The sequence below is a fragment of the Schistocerca gregaria genome, chromosome 1, assembly GCF_023897955.1.
Source record: "Schistocerca gregaria isolate iqSchGreg1 chromosome 1, iqSchGreg1.2, whole genome shotgun sequence".
Classification (NCBI taxonomy): domain Eukaryota; kingdom Metazoa; phylum Arthropoda; class Insecta; order Orthoptera; family Acrididae; genus Schistocerca; species Schistocerca gregaria.
The window spans coordinates 789,213,707-789,230,534 of record NC_064920.1 but is presented as its reverse complement, the minus strand read 5'-3'; the positions used below and the strand labels follow the sequence as shown (position 1 = coordinate 789,230,534).

Here is a 16,828-nt window from a genome sequence, read left to right as displayed (position 1 = left end):
CGGTGTGTCAGACCCACCATACTTGCTCCAGACACTGCGAGAGGGCTGTACAAGCAATGATCACAAGCACGGCACAGTGGACACACCAGGAACCGCGGTGTTGGCCGTCGAATGGCGCTAGCTGCGCAGCATTTGTTCACCGCCGCCGTCAGTGTCAGCCAGTTTGCCGTGGCATACGGAGCTCCATCGCAGTCTTTAACACTGGTAGCATGCCGCGACAGCGTGGACATGAACCGTATGTGCAGTTGACGGACTTTGAGCGAGGGCGTATAGTGGGCATGCGGGAGGCCGGGTGGACGTACCGCCGAATTGCTCAACACGTGGGGCGTGAGGTCTCCACAGTACATCGATGTTGTCGCCAGGGGTCGGCGGAAGGTGCACGTGCCCGTCGACCTGGGACCGGACCGCAGCGACGCACGGATGCACGCCAAGACCGTAGGATCCTACGCAGTGCCGTAGGGGACCGCACCGCCACTTCCCAGCAAATTAGGGACACTGTTGCTCCTGGGGTATCGGCGAGGACCATTCGCAACCGTCTCCATGAAGCTGGGCTACGGTCCCGCACACCGTTAGGCCGTCTTCCGCTCACGCCCCAACATCATGCAGACCACCTCCAGTGGTGTTGCGACAGGCGTGAATGGAGGGACGAATGGAGACGTGTCGTCTTCAGCGATGAGAGTCGCTTCTGCCTTGGTGCCAATGATGGTCGTATGCGTGTTTGGCGCCGTGCAGGTGAGCGCCACAATCAGGACTGCATACGACCGAGGCACACAGGGCCAACACCCGGCATCATGGTGTGGGGAGCGATCTCCTACAGTGGCCGTACACCTCTGGCACTGAATAGTACACGGTACATCCAAACCGTCATAGAACCCATCGTTCTACCTTTCCTAGACCGGCAAGGGAACTTGCTGTTCCAACAGGACAATGCACGTCCGCATGTATCCCGTGCTACCCAACGTGCTCTAGAAGGTGTAAGTCAACTACCCCGGCCAGCAAGATCTCCGGATCTGTCCCCCATTGAGCATGTTTGGAACTGGATGAAGCGTCGTCTCACGCGGTCTGCTGCACATCCAGCACAAACGCTGGTCCAACTGAGGCGCCAGGTGGAAATGGCATGGCAAGCCGTTCCACAGGACTACATCCAGCATCTCTACGATCGTCTCCATGGGAGAAGAGCTACCTGCATTGCTGCGAAAGGTGGATATACACTGTACTAGTGCCGACATTGTGCATGCTCTGTTGCCTGTGTCTATGTGCCTGTGGTTCTGTCAGTGTGATCATGTGATGTATCTGACCCCAGGAATGTGTCAATAAAGTTTCCCCTTCCTGGGACAATGAATTCACGGTGTTCTTATTTCAATTTCCAGGAGTGTAACTCATGTATTGGTGTTTTTTCGCCTTTGCTAATTTTATTTGTGCCTTGGCCAAAGACTGCTTTAAATGAACCACAGACAGCACACCCCCATCCCTTATGAGGTGATGGTGATGAAATCACAGTATAGTAGGAAAACAAAGGAAGTCTGAACTGGGATTTTGCTATGAACAAGGCAGCTTACTGCTGGATTTAATAGGCACCATCTATTCCCTACATTGAAACTTCTTGGCAGATTAAAACTGTGTGCTGCATGAGACTCGAACTCGGGACCTTTGCCTTTCGAAGGCAAGTGCTCTACCAACTGAGCTATCCAAGCACGACTCACACCCCGTCCTCACAGCTTTACTTCTGCCAGTACCTCATCTCCTACCTTCCAAACTTTCCAGAAGCTCTCCTGTAGGTCCCGAGTTCGAGTCTCGGTCCGGCACACAGTTTTAATCTGCCAGGAAGTTTCATATCAGTGCACACTCCGCTGCAGAGTGAAAATCTCATTCTATTCCCTACATTCATTTTTCGTGGTTAATTTTACAAGCATGTCAAAACAACTTATATTTTCGGTTTCTGTGGCATTTGTACAAGTTCTCTGAGAGGACAAATGTGTTTGAATTCTCCTGCAGAACGTCAGTGTGGGCTGTGGGTAGTTTTCATTTCTCGTCATTGTTCAGCGTAGGTCAAATAAAATGTGTGATGCCTATATTTTCAAATTCCCCTGCTTTTAACATACGTCACCCTGGGCTGTGGTTGCAGCGCCTTCACAAACACCATGCTGGTGGTGGAAATAAAAACTACTATCTTGGATTTTTAAAATTTCCACATTTTTTAACTTAGGACAGTGTGCACTATGATGGCATGGAAGACTGCAGTCTACACTTCACGCCATACAATGGAGTGGCAGGACATGGCAACTGCCGGCCGCAGTGGCCGTGCGGTTCTGGCGCTGCAGTCCGGAACCACGGGGCTGCTACAATCGCAGGTTCGAATCCTGCCTCAGGCATGGGTGTGTGTGATGTCCTTAGGTTAGTTAGGTTTAAGTAGTTCTAAGTTCTAGGGGACTTATGACTTAAGATGTTGAGTCCCATAGTGCTCAGAGCCATTTGAACCATTTTTTTTTTAACATGGCAACTCCATGCAACTGACAGTCAGCTTGGACCTGTCTGATGCTCTAGTGCTTTCAGTGGTATGTGGTGACGTGGTGGGCAGTAGTGCACAACTAGCAGACAGCAAACTTTGTGACCATGAAAAGGGCTCTCCCCGATGTGATGTTAGATTAAATCAAAGAAATAACCACTCCCAAGTCATATCGAAACTTAAGGTGATGTCAGAAGAGAGATGGACTTTAATCTAGGAGAAGCAGTATGTGGGACATGAGGGTTGAAACCCAGTGGCAGTCCTGAATTATATAAGTGACCTGGCTGCTGTAAACAGCCATACATGTCCGAGGGGACAAGAGCTTGGTGGGAACACATTAAGTAAGCCAGCAGGCAAGTCCAAGCTGGTTGCTGCCTTTAAGATGGAATCATGTTTACATATACTTCAACCTGCAGGGGGAACATGCACCCATTGTCTCAAGTGGGTGACAGCAGGGGCAAGGCCAATGGCCATCTTGGATTCTGTGCTTGGCAAGTGATCTACTTCTACCAACATGACAATGCAACACCTTGAATTTACTACTAATATATAGTTAGGACAACAGTCCTACTTCCACAGTGATGTCAGGGAAAACCCAGTGACCCTTTTAGATTCTATACTTAGAACAAGAGACCCACTTCCACCAACAGGACAAGGCACCATCTTGGATTTCCAACCAATTAATATTTATTAAAACTGCCATATGTCCACAGTCACCTATATCACAATTGGGCTATTTCCCATAAATTTTTGAGTTTCCCACCAATTTTTTACTTTCACCCCATTTTATAATTAAGGCACTTGACCTATATCAGAGGGATGGGGGCAGATATCTAACAACAATGTATGATGTCATCAATGACATTACTGGAAATCTGGCAATGGTGCACTATGTTCCAGAATACCTACTGTCTGTCTACTACTGTATAAAATTACTAAGTAGACTCAAGGCTTCTATATAGTCATTCATCGACCAATCTGGTGTGTTAATAGAAGACAGCAAAGGGAATGCTGAAGGTTCAAATTTCGTGCTTATAAAGTTGTAGACTCAAGAAGGCTGTACAGACATACTATCTACTGACTGTTGCACGGACTCCTCTACAAATGACATAGAACTAGGCTTCCCTGGTGACAGAGTTGACAACAACTAAGTCTCTAGATCTGATCTGGATAGAATCACAGTACGATTTTACAGAGAGTAATTTTCTACATTACCTCCACCTCCCTTCCCCCCCACCCCCTCTCCCACTTAGCTTGCACTTACCGCGAATCTCTCGCCCACTTCAAAGACCCAAGCATATGGAAGAAGGTATTGGTGATGCCTGAAGAAGGGGAAAAGGTTAATATTTCAAACCAATATCTTTAAAAGAGGTTAGCAGTAGAGTTCTTGACCACATTGTAAGTTGGAATATAATTAATTTCCTGCAGTCAGAAAACATTCTATCCGCAAGTCAGTATAGATTTAAGAAGCTTTCCTTGTGCTGAACCCTCACATGATATCCTGTCAACCATGAATGATGAGCAACAAGCTACTTCCCTAATCATAGATTTCTGGGAGGTGTTTAACACAATGCTTCACTGCAGATTGTTAACAGATGTCCAAGTAAACGGAATAGGTAGCCAGATATCTGAATGTCTCGAAGACTTTTTAGTTAATTGATCCCAGTATGCTCATCTGGAAGCTGAGTGTTCATCAGAGAAAAGGGTATCGTCAGGACAGCCGCAGGGACGTGAGGTAGGTCCACTCTTATTCTCTGTATAGATAATTGACCTGATAGATAGGGTGAGAAGCAATCTGCAACTGGTTTCTCATAAAGTGGTAGTGTACGAGTAAGTGTCGCCATTGGGTGACTGTGGGAGGATATAGGACGAACTTGTACAGAATTTCTATTTGGTGTGATGAATGGCAGCTTGCTCTAAGTGTGGAAACAATTAAGTTACTGCACATGAAAAACAATCCTGTAAAGTTCGAATACAGTATTAGTTGCATGCTGCTTGACTTAGTCACATCGATTAAATACATAGACGTAATGTGGCAGACCGATATGAAATGGAATGAGCACTTTAAGGTTGTTTGTGTGGAAGACCGTTGGTCGACTTTGGTTTGCTGGGTTAATTTTAGGAAGGTGGCAGATCATCTATATAGGAGACTGCGTATAAATCACTAGAAGCACCCACTCTTGAGTAATGCTTGAGTTTTTGGGATCCCCAACAAGTCGGTTGAAGGAAGACATTGAAGGAATTCAGAGCCAGGCTGCTATATTTGTTATCAGTGGGTTTGATCAACACAGCGGTTTTACGGAGATGCTTCATGAACTCAAATGAGACTTCCTGGATAGAAGATGACTTTTTTTCCATGAAACAATATCGAGAAAATTTAGAGAACCAATATTGGCAGCCGACTGCAGAATGATACCACTGGCGCCAATGCACGTTGTGTGTAAGGACCACAAGAACAAGATAAGATAAACTAGACCAATTACTTGGACATATAGACAATCGCTTTTCCCTGCTCTATTTGCGAGTGGTAGAGGAAAGGAAATGACTAGCAATGGTACAATGTACCCTGCACCATGCACTGTGCAGTGGCTTCTGGAGTATGTAGATGTAGACCACATACAAATGTAGTAATTCAGTCTCTCAGTCGATCGGCAGCTTCATTTCATTTTATTTTAGCTAACTAGCTTATTCCCTGGAGCTTTGCCCACGTATACATTCGAGAAATACTTTGCAAACATTTCCTTCTCCCTCTTCTCTGCAAATAATTTATCATCCTTCTCTCTTTCTATCTCTTCCTCCCCACCTCCGCGTTTACCCCGTCTTACCACATCTCTCTGTCCCTCTCCTCCTCCCACATCTCTGCCCATTTCTTCCTCCCCATCTTAGTGTACATCAACTCTTCCTCCCCCTCTCTAACTGCCCATTTCCTCCTGCCCCTCTCTGTGTTCATCTCCTTTTCCTCTCTCTCTCTCTCTGTCCATGTCCTCCTGCAGCACGGAGTGGCCATGCAGTTAGAAAAAATGTTCAAATGTCTGTGAAATCTTTTGGAACTTAACTGCTAAGGTCATCAGTCCCTAAGCTTACACACTACTTAACCTAAATTATCCTAAGGACAAACACACACACCCATGCCCAAGGGAGGACTCGAACCTCCGCTGGAACCAACCACACAGTCCATGACTGCAGCTGCGGTTAGAAGCACCATGTCACGAATTGCGCTGCCCCTCCCGCCGGAGGTTCGAGTCCGCCCTCGGGCATGGGTGTGTGTGTTGTTCTGCATGTAAGTTTGTTTAAGTAGTGTGTAAGTCTAGGGACTGATGACCTTAGCAGTTTGGTCCCTTAGGAAGTCACACACATTTGAACATTTTTGAATATGTCCTCCTCCCACTCTCTCTCTCTCTCTCTCTCTCTCTCTCTCTCTCTCTCTCTCTCTCTCTCTCTCCACCCATCCCTCCGCCACTCTCTAGTTATCTCCTCCTTCCCACTATCTTTGTCTGCCCATCTCTCTTCTCCCCTCCCCTCATCTTTCTCCTCCTCTCCTCCCTCTTTTTGTCCATCTTTTTAACCCCCTCTCTCTGTGTCCATCTCCTTCTGCCTCCTCCACCTATCTATTTTTTCCAGCATCATCTTTCCATCTGTATGCTCCCCTTCTTCCCCCTGTTCTTTATGCATTCCTTCCTCCCCTTTCATTGTTCATCTCCATCTCCACCTCTCTCACTGTCGATTTCCTCCTGTGCCCCTCTCTCCCCATCCATCCTGTCTCCTCTATCTCTCTTAATATTCCCCAGTCATACTCATTCACACATTGAGCCCTTGCAAAACAGGACAATAAAGCAGGCCATTACTATTCCCACAACACGCCTGCAGTGTGGGACAGCTTACACATCTGGGGCTGGAAGACCTTTCCTTGGCCCTGATGTCTAGGTTGTCCTATAGAGCAGGATGATAAGGCACGCCAATACTATTCCCACATATCAAACATATTTTTTCCCACATCTCCACTTACACTGGAGCTAGAATACTGTAAACCCTCTAGTGCTGACATTCATGAAGTCTTCTGTTTTCCAAACTTGCTCCAAATTGATGTAGAGGTTTGGGAGAGTCGCAGACATACATACACATATGCTATTTTACATGTAAACTAGCTTTTGATGCGTATACTGCGCATATCACCTCCATTTCCCCTCCTTCTCTCTTTGTTCATCTCCTCCTCCCACTCCCTCCAATCATACCTTCTCGCCCCTCCCAGCTTTCTTTCCATATCGCCCTCCCCCCCCCCCCCCATCTCTACCCATCTCCATGTCCCACAACTTCCTTTACCACCAGCCGACTACCCCTCTAACGAGTTTCACCTGCCCCCCGCATGTCCCCCTTTTTCCCCCTCTCATTCTCCATCAGCCTCTTCCCCCTCTCTCTGACTACCCCTTCTCCGTACCTCTGTTCCCCCACCCACTCTCTATCTGTCCTTGCTTCTCCTCTCTGTGAAACTCTTCTGTCCCCCTCTCTGCCCATCTTACATGCCTTTACACTCTTTTTCTTCACCTCCTCCTGCCCTGTCTCTGCCCAATTTCTCCTCCCCACTCTATCTGTACATGTTATCCTCACCATCTCTCTATCTACCCTCCCCTCACTCTTTTCTCTGTCCATTTTCCCTGCCCCATCTCTCTTCATCTCATCATCGCCCACACTCTCTCTGCCCACCTCATCGTCACCTCTTTCTCACTATCCATCTTTTACCATCTCTACTCAGTTGTACCCATCTGCATGTGTAGCCCCTGCAAGGTATGTAAATAATACCTGCACAGTATGTGTCCATCCTCTCTTCTGACCACTTGCCTTTCTGTTGTCCATCTCATTCAGTTCTCCCCTCTGTACATCTTATCATCCTTCACACTATTTCTATAGTGCTCCTCTTCTCCTCTCTCTCTCTGTCCATCTCCACCTCCCCCTTTTCCCTGTTCACCTCAACCTCCATGCTCTTTCTCGCTGTCTGTCTCCTCCGGCCCACCTATCTCTGCTCAGCTGTGTCCCTCCATAAGTGTGCCCCCCCCGCAGAACAGATTGATAAAGGAACCAATACTATTCTCATGATACAGCCTGCATATCAGGGGCTTGGATATCATTTTTTACCCCCAACATGTAAGGTGCCCTGCAAACTAGGTTGATAATACTGGGCAATACTACTCCAATTCAAAATCCTAACATGCAGGGCGGCCTGGCTTCAAGAAACATCGTCCATAGATGTATTTTGGGTTTTTTTGTCTGAAAACCATGAGAAGTAATATAGCTTTTAAAATAAGTGTTCATTATTATACGTACAGTAGGGCATGGTGGCTAAAGGGATGCAGTGATTTAACATGAGTTTCAGAATACTACTGACCCTCAAGTTATCTTTTATGGTCTTGTTACTTTTTAACTGTGAAAATAAGAGCCGTCCTTAGGACCTTTTGCCACGTGGAATTATTACACTTGTTATGTTTGTAGTTCTTATCAACAAAATGGCAGTGATATCTCGAAGGCAAACCCACTGAGGAATTAAATTATTAGCTCTTGTAAATTTTAAATTTTGTTACAATCATTGCGCATTTGCTGGAAATGAGGAGGGACGTAGACCTTTTTTAAAGAGACTTACAGTTCAGAATTTAGACGGCTGTTCTGGATTATGCTACAAGCGGTGGAATGTGAGAAACTTGTAATAACGTAAGAAGAGACTGGCATTCTTATAACAGGAAAGTATCGCATTTAGTGTACTGGCTTAGATGTAGTCACTAAAGCTCCCACTGTTATTGAAATAGATCCCAGCTGGCACGTGAAACCACCTGAGGATTTTCCCAGGACAGTCAGATAACGAGCGAGTTGACGACGGGAATCTTCAAGTTAGCTTTTTTTCTGTTTTTCCACTGAGTAATCTAATAATTATAATCAAGCTAAATTTTTAGTTCTCGGATCCTGCTTTTTGTCTTTCCATGCGTTTTAAGTTTTTTAAAAGTAGTGTTAACTGTAAACTGATTAAAGAATTACGAAACCACTTTAATGATGCTGATTTGTCACACACATTGTTCAGAATACAGCCCGTTTTCGACAGGAGTGCTTCACTAAATAAAGAAACAAATAAAATACATCTCATGTCAGTAACTAAGTAATTCAGGCCTTCTAAATATTTCGTGGTTTGTTCATAGTGACAAGAATGTCATGCATAGTTAAATTGTGTCGAAATTGACGTATACATATTTACTTGTAGAGATTATATAAAACCTGAGGAGTACCTTGTACCAACTATTTTTACTCGGGGTCTTCTGAACTTATGATATGACGCAAAGTCATCCAGATAATGTGCCTGTGGGCAAAGAATCATAGCTGATGACCAGCTGCACATTTGTTTTGGTACGTTGAATACACAAGGAGAGTGAATTATCGTATTGCAGTTTCATTCCTGCCCCAAGCAAAAGTGGCTGAATGTGAAATTGAGGCCATAATTCTTATCATGGGGCGTAAGAGTGCATGAATGACTTGGACCTGTGTTTTATTGCACTTTCTGGAGCAGCATGCGTGAGTGTACCATCTTTCAGCAGCTCACCGCTTAGGCAAACACTGCAAGCCTCACACATGGCATCTGCGTAGTAAGCATCACCATACTTCCTTGGCCACATCAGTTAGCCAACGTTTCGCTGTGGACGTGCTTTCAAGACAGCTTGACACACTCTCTGCACACGTCGTTTCCTAATCGTGTTGTGACGTTCAGTCGCATTAAAATAACGTTAGCCATGATCGCTTATATAAACATACAGGACAAAAAACGTAGTCATCTTCAGGAGACTTCACGCTAACACTGTGTACCATCGCCCCAGCTTAATGAGGAAGAGAGTCCTAATTTCTTCAGGTATAAAATTGTTAGGGCTTTCGTGGCCAATTGTTGACAAACTGCCTATTGGCTTCTGTCTCGGGTTCTTCAGCCGACGGTCATCTGATGATTTTACTGACGTTTCTCCAACACGAGTGGCTGGCAGTGTCAAAGCTTCACCCTCCATTGCCGGTGACGAACTGGAGCCGAGCTCGCGGCCGCAGGCTATATGTACGTGGTGCGCCAACGTCCGAGGGCTTCTCCGCGGTCATTTCCGGTGCGGTTCTCCTCTTGCTACATGCGACGGTTGTTCGCTGCAGTACGGGAAGCCAGGATCCGTTTACCTTAAGGCTTTCCTCTTTCTTGTTGATGCTGTTTGCGTGTTTTTGTATTTCTACAGCTTCTCTGAACGAGCGGGTGTGATAGTGCTTCTCTACAGCCAGAACTTCCGTGTCGGCGAATTTTATTACGTGGCCTGTCTCACTTAGTCCGTGCTCTGCCACGGCCAATTTCTCCACTTGCCCCAACCTGCAATGTCGCTTATGTTCTTTGATCCTGGTGTTGACTGATCGTCCAGTCATTCCGACATAAACTTTTCCTCGTGTGCATGGTATTCGGTATATTTCCGACATTGCAAGTGGTCCCTTTTCTCCTCTGGCGATCTAAGACACTCTTTGATCTTCCTTGTCGATTTGAAAATCGTCTTTACGCCGTGTTTGCGGAGTATATGGCCAATTCTGTCCGTCACTCTGGGAATGTATGGCAGAAAGGCCGTACCCGACATTTCTGTTTCTGATTCCTTACTTCGCTGAGTGTTTGGCTCTATTACACTTCTAATATAATTTGTGGAGTACCCATTGCTCCTCAGAACTCTTTCCAGGTGTTAGATTTCGCGTCTGAGGTGCTGCGGCTCACATATGCGGCCTGATCGCGTTACGAGAGTATTAATAGTGCCTCTTTTCTGGCTGGTGGTTTGATAGTTTGTGCAGGTATTGGTCCGTGTGTGTCGCTTTTCGATACACGCTGTGTCCCAGGTTTTCGCCATTCCTTGTGAACACCACATCTAAAAATGGCAGTTTTTTGTCCCTTTCTATTTCCATGGTAAATTTTGTGTTGTCATGGAGGCTGTTCAAGTGTCTTAGGTAGGAAATAGCTCGTGGTGAAACATTAATGGAAGAGCTTTGTGATGTCTTGCGGGAAAGTGGAACCGATGTGCTACAGAGCGTCACTGAGTGGCACTTATGTAAACAAAGAAATAACATCAAGGCTGAACAGAATGTCGTTGGTGTAAGTTTCAGTTTCTTCAGCTTCTCAATGAAATGTCCTGAGTCCTTTATATACACTCCTGGAAACTGAAATAAGAACACCGTGAATTCATTGTCCCAGGAAGGGGAAACTTTATTGACACATTCCTGGGGTCAGATACATCACATGATCACACTGACAGAACCACAGGCACATAGACACAGGCAACAAAGCATGCACAATGTCGGAACTAGTACAGTGTATATCCACCTTTCGCAGCAATGCAGGCTGCTATACTCCCATGGAGACGATCGTAGAGATGCTGGATGTAGTCCTGTGGAACGGCTTGCCATGACATTTCCACCTGGCACCTCAGTTGGACCAGCGTTCGTGCTGGACGTGCAGACCGCGTGAGACGACGCTTCATCCAGTTCCAAACATGCTCAATGGGGGACAGATCCGGAGATCTTGCTGGCCAGGGTAGTTGACTTACACATTCTAGAGCACGTTGGGTGGCACGGGATACATGCGGACGTGCATTGTCCTGTTGGAACAGCAAGTTCCCTTGCCGGTCTAGGAATGGTAGAACGATGGGTTCGATGACGGTTTGGATGTACCGTGCACTATTCAGTGTCCCCTCGACGATCACCAGAGGTGTACGGTCAGTGTAGGAGATCGCTCCCCACACCATGATGCCGGGTGTTGGCCCTGTGTGCCTCGGTCGTATGCAGTCCTGATTGTGGCGCTCACCTGCACGGCGCCAAACACGCATACGACCATCATTGGCACCAAGGCAGAAGCGACTCTCATCGCTGAAGACGACAATTCTCCATTCGTCCCTCCATTCACGCCTGTCGCGCCACCACTGGAGGCGGTCTGCACGATGTTGGGGCGTGAGCGGAAGACGGCCTAACGGTGTGCGGGACCGTAGCCCAGCTTCATGGAGACGGTTGCGAATGGTCCTCGCCGATACCCCAGGAGCAACAGTGTCCCTAATTTGCTGGGAAGTGGCGGTGCGGTCCCCTACGGCACTGCGTAGGATCCTACGGTCTTGGCGTGCATCCGTGCTTCGCTACGGTCCGGTCCCAGGTCGACGGGCACGTGCACCTTCCGCCGACCACTGGCGACAACATCGATGTACTGTGGAGACCTCACGCCCCACGTGTTGAGCAATTCGGCGGTACGTCCACCCGGCCTCCCGCATGCCCACTATACGCCCTCGCTCAAAGTCCGTCAACTGCACATACGGTTCACGTCCACGCTGTCGCGGCATGCTACCAGTGTTAAAGACTGCGATGGAGATCCGTATGCCACGGCAAACTGGCTGACACTGACGGCGGCGGTGCACAAATGCTGCGCAGCTAGCGCCATTCGATGGCCAACACCGCGGTTCCTGGTGTGACCGCTGTGCCGTGCGTGTGATCATTGCTTGTACAGCCCTCTCACAGTGTCCGGAGCAAGTATGGTGGGTCTGACACACCGGTGTCAATGTGTTCTTTTTTCCATTTCCAGGAGTGTATGTGTCGGTCTTCCCCACGTGCGGCTGGAGCAGAGAGGCCAAGTGTTTTGCCTGTTTATACGTTGGTGAGCCAGGAGCGCTAACAATCGGTCTTAGTCGAACGTTGTTCTTATGGATCTTAGGTAATCCATACAGCCGAGGTGGCATGGCTTCTGTGTTGCGCAGAGAAGAGACCTTGATTAACCGATTCGTATTCGGTGTGATATGCTGCTTCGGATCTGCGCTTAGTTTTCGGTACGTCGTTGGATCTAGTAGGTCTCGAATCTTTCGCTCATAATATTCGGTCTTCATACGACGGTCGCATTCCCCTTATCGGCTGGCGGTACCAATATACTCTTGTCGGCACAGCATCTCCAAGCTAGCGATGTAGTGGGGATTTTCCCATACGACTATTCCACGAGTGTACTGTGAAATCAGGAATCCGGTGAAACATCAAATCTCCTAGAAGAACGAGACCAACAAAGATTGAAGAGAATCGTTCAACGTCACAGGAGTGCAATCCTTCCACAAATTGCAGCACATTTCATTGCTGGGCCTTCAACAAGTGTCAGCAAGAGAACCATTCAACGAAACATCATCGATATGGGCTTTCGGAGCCAAAGGGCAAACTCGTGTACTCTTGATGACTGCACGACACAAAGCTTTACGCCTCGCCTGGGCCCGTCAACACCGACATTGGACCATTGAAGACTGGAAACATGTTTCCCGGTCGGACGAGTCTCGTTTCAAATTGTATCGACCGGATGGACGTGTATGGGTGTGGAGACAGCCTGATGAATCCAAGGACCTTGCACTGCAGCAGGGGACTGTTGAAGCTGGCGGAGGCTCTGTAATAGTGTGGGGTGTGTGCAGTTAGAGTAATATGGGACCTCTGATACATCTAGATACCTAGATACGACTCTGACAGGTGATACGTACGTAAGCGTCTTGCCTGATCACCTGCTTCCATTAATGTCCGTTGGTCATTTCGACGGACTTGGGCAATTCCAACAGGTCAATGCGACACTCCACGAGCCCAGAATTGCTACAGAGTGGCTCCAGGAACACTCTTCTGAGTTTCAAAATTTCCACTGGCCATCTGACTCCCCAGACATGACCATTATTGAGCATATCTGGGATGCCTTCCAGCTTACTGTACAGAAGGGATCTAACCCCTCGTACTCTTATGGATTTATGGAGTGCCCTGCAGGATTCATGGTGTCGATTCCCTCAGCACTACTTCAGACAGTCGATTCCATGCCACGTCGTGGTGCCGCATTTATGCGTGGTCTCTGGGATCCTACACCATATGAGGCAGGTTTGCCAGTTTCTTTCGCTCTTCAGTGAAGAAATAGAAGGAAGTAATGTAAAAAATATGAATCCATTTAATTCCACTTCTACTGTGTTTTTACCGATAGCAAATGAAACTGGAACTCCGAAACCAATGCTTGTTTACTTAATGGTGTCGGTACTGCTTCTTGTTCTTTACATTGTCAGCCTTCAACTCGTTGCACAACATTTTTAGTGTCCAGGTTTGCAAAAAACTTACGTACTTTATCTTTTCTAGCCCATAAACGTATGCAGTGAGATGCTGTCCCAACAATCAGCGCGGTTAGGTAGCCGTGTGTTGTGCGAGGACGAGATAATTGAAACACTGTGACTCGGATGTCGGAGCGTTTGCGGCTTGAAAGGCAATGAAATACACAGGAAAGAAGAGAAAGAACGAACACTGAGTAAAGTAAGACAAATCTGAAGTCAAATAACAGAAATAAAACCATTTCAGTACAAGTAAACAGTGCAACAATAATTCATGTACACAAAAGAAAATATTGCTTGAGTTGCTCCACTTAAGAATGAAATGTGATTCCTTTACACTATAGATTGCGATCGATTCGATTAGTACACCCGTCAACAACTCAAACTGGCATTTTGATGAAACAACTACGTCTCCAAACAAGCAAAGCACCTTACACTCAACATTGAGCACGGAGACGTCAGAGTGGCGTCACGGTGAAGTAACAGCGTGGTGTACCACGCATGTGTGAATGTGGTGAACCTAATGTTTTGGTCGAATTATGATGGCGGACACCAGCTTCAAGTTTGTGATGAAATGAAACCTCCCTCATTTTAAACCTCCATGTCCAGCAATCGCGGAAGAATGCATAGGTTAATGTTTACATGATGTTTCTTCTTATGAAGAACGGAGTATACTCATGTGAACACGGCTCTTGTAATCTTGAAGGACGGAAGGGTCCACAGCAAACTCATAATGAAGTTGCAGAAGCAAGGGCAACACTTGCTCATGGAGAATGTTGAAATATACATCCTTTTCATATTCACGATCATATAAATGAGTGAGCTTACGTCATGTCACGAAATACAAAGAAAACAGAAAGGAACCAATTCCGATCTGAACTACACTCTGAACACACTGCGGATTAAACCTCTCATTGAGTGTCGGTGCACAACTTGATGAGAAGCAAAATCGTGCTTTGCTTATCCAAACTATACGCTTCCAGTCAACTTCTGTCCAGTTTCTGCGTTGTTAGGTTCATTGAGTTAATGCACGAAATTTTTTGACATACAATCTTTCTTTACTTACGACCTATGCATTGCTCACAAGTACTAAAATCTCGAATGTTTTGGGTATAGAAATGTAAAATTGATTTTGTGTGATTAACGTTGGCAAGAACGAACACCACGTTCCTCTAGAAAAGCGTAATAATATTGCTCAAAAATGTATTCATACAGGTTGAAAATTAACTGATGGTTCATTAGGTTCTTTTCATGGCACTTGCTGTCGTTAACTTGTGCCAGGAGCGTATTGAAACGAAGATATCGACATGTATAAAAAAAGTGTAATATATCATCCTAAAATTCTTTTCAATGCCCTTCCCTTAAGAGTTAAAAAGATACCAAAGCTGCACATTTTCAAAAATGGGCTTTAGAAAATATTTATAAATGAAAGCTTTCATAATGTTGACGAGTACGTAGATTTTATGAATTTGAGGACATCCATAACGTAATTTAAGTATAGCCATGCGTCATTGAATAACATGCAAATTTATAATTTGTTTGGTTCATGTATCGGGTTATCTGGATGATTCTGTATGTACATTTATGATTTGCTTTTGTGTATGTACTTAATTATCTGCATGAGTTGTATACAGACGCTATTATTTAAGTTTATTTTGTGTTAACATATGAAAAGTCCTATATAATTCTACGTCATAAAATGGATGATTAATGAATAAATAAATATAGCACCAAATGTAATGTCCATTTCTGAAATATCGGTATTCACTTACGGATTTTTTAGATTCTTCTTCGAAACTAAAGAAAAACATTACATTCCATGTCCCAATTCTTTCAGAAAATCTTGAAATATTTTGTAACTAAAAGCACTTGTTGCCCACCAAAAGACGTTCCCTTACTTTCGAGATCGTCTGCGTGCTGACTGTCACAACTGCTACACTTCTAAGGTTGCCATATAAAAGCTTCGTACATCTTCAAAGTATGATATTTCTTAAAGTGAAACATAGTGGTTTTAAATTAATTACTCTTTCTGTAATTTCAGTATCAACGTCCTATAAAGTTATTCATTACTCTATTCATTTTATGCCTGACATGACACATTTTTCTATCATTTTATGTAATTTTATCGGCATTTCCTTGTCATTTTAGTGATAGTTTCCCAGGTATTTTTGGTAATAAAATTCCGAGCACTACAGTTTCACGTCTTGTTTTGTATTTCTAATGTAAAGGAATACAAACACAAGGGGCAGCTGCCCCTCATGCCGCTTACACTCTGCGGGCGACAATATCATTAACTCGACTGTACACATTAATTTTAAGTATATGGCTCCCTAATCTATAGTTCCAAAATCTTAAGAGAATTTTTGTTATCCCATTACAACTAACAACACACTTACCAAGGTCACGTCTCGGCTCAAGTGGCACAATTACGTCAGGATCAAAGATAAAAATATTCACTGAAAATGTTGACATGGGTGGTGTCGTCTCAAAAGTGTCCCACACCCAACCGGACTGATACAACCTACAGAAAGTACAAGTTGAAAATAAAAATTTGATAGTGCATAGTAATGTTATTTCAAATATAGCTTAAAGTATTCTTACATCTTCTCGCTCTTACGAAGTGCCATATTCGAAAGTGATCTCATCCTTTCTTGGCGTCCAATGCTTATATCAAATGGGGCTTTGTATGATAACTCGTCGAAACATGGGAATACCTTACGTGCCTTATTTCTTGTCATGTCTGTAGCCACGAACCACCTGGAAAAAAATATAAATCTGAGTGTCTTTCTCCTAAGTACAACAAACAAAATTGAAAACCAGCGCGCTTTCTTTTAAAGTCTCATAGCTATTGCTGTGAGAAATATGGCTCAATGAAAGCAGGTTGTAGTTTGGTAACGCACATTCATCTGATGACATGGTGTCTTAGTTTCTTGCCAGTGGTATGACTGACGATGCTAATGGTTTAATTGAGAGCAGACTTATACTATTCCTTTTTATGCAAGAAATACATGTGCCGATTCTTCTTGGTAGCAAAGTTATCAATCATGTAATCTTTAAATTTCTGATCACTTATAAGTTGTTTAACCAGGGTTTTCTCTGTGGCAATTAAGCAGAGAGAACTAAACCTATTGTTTATAGGCCATGTATTGCGATACCCAATTTTCAATTTTTTGAAGGGTGCTCGTATTTCTTTTAGAAGAAG

The 16,828-nt window shown here is 45.1% G+C and overlaps 1 protein-coding gene across 1 annotated transcript in view; it reads right to left on the bottom strand.

Annotated features, from left to right (window-relative positions):
- Positions 1–16,828, bottom strand: part of LOC126269609 (thyrotropin-releasing hormone-degrading ectoenzyme-like) — a 253,127-nt gene that overhangs the window by 197,404 nt on the left and 38,895 nt on the right. The window contains exons 6-7 of the mRNA XM_049974005.1: positions 16,228–16,383; positions 16,023–16,147 (exon numbers count right to left, since the gene is read on the bottom strand). Coding sequence (XP_049829962.1) covers positions 16,023–16,147; positions 16,228–16,383 — 281 coding nt within the window. The remainder of the gene's footprint in view (positions 1–16,022; positions 16,148–16,227; positions 16,384–16,828) is intronic.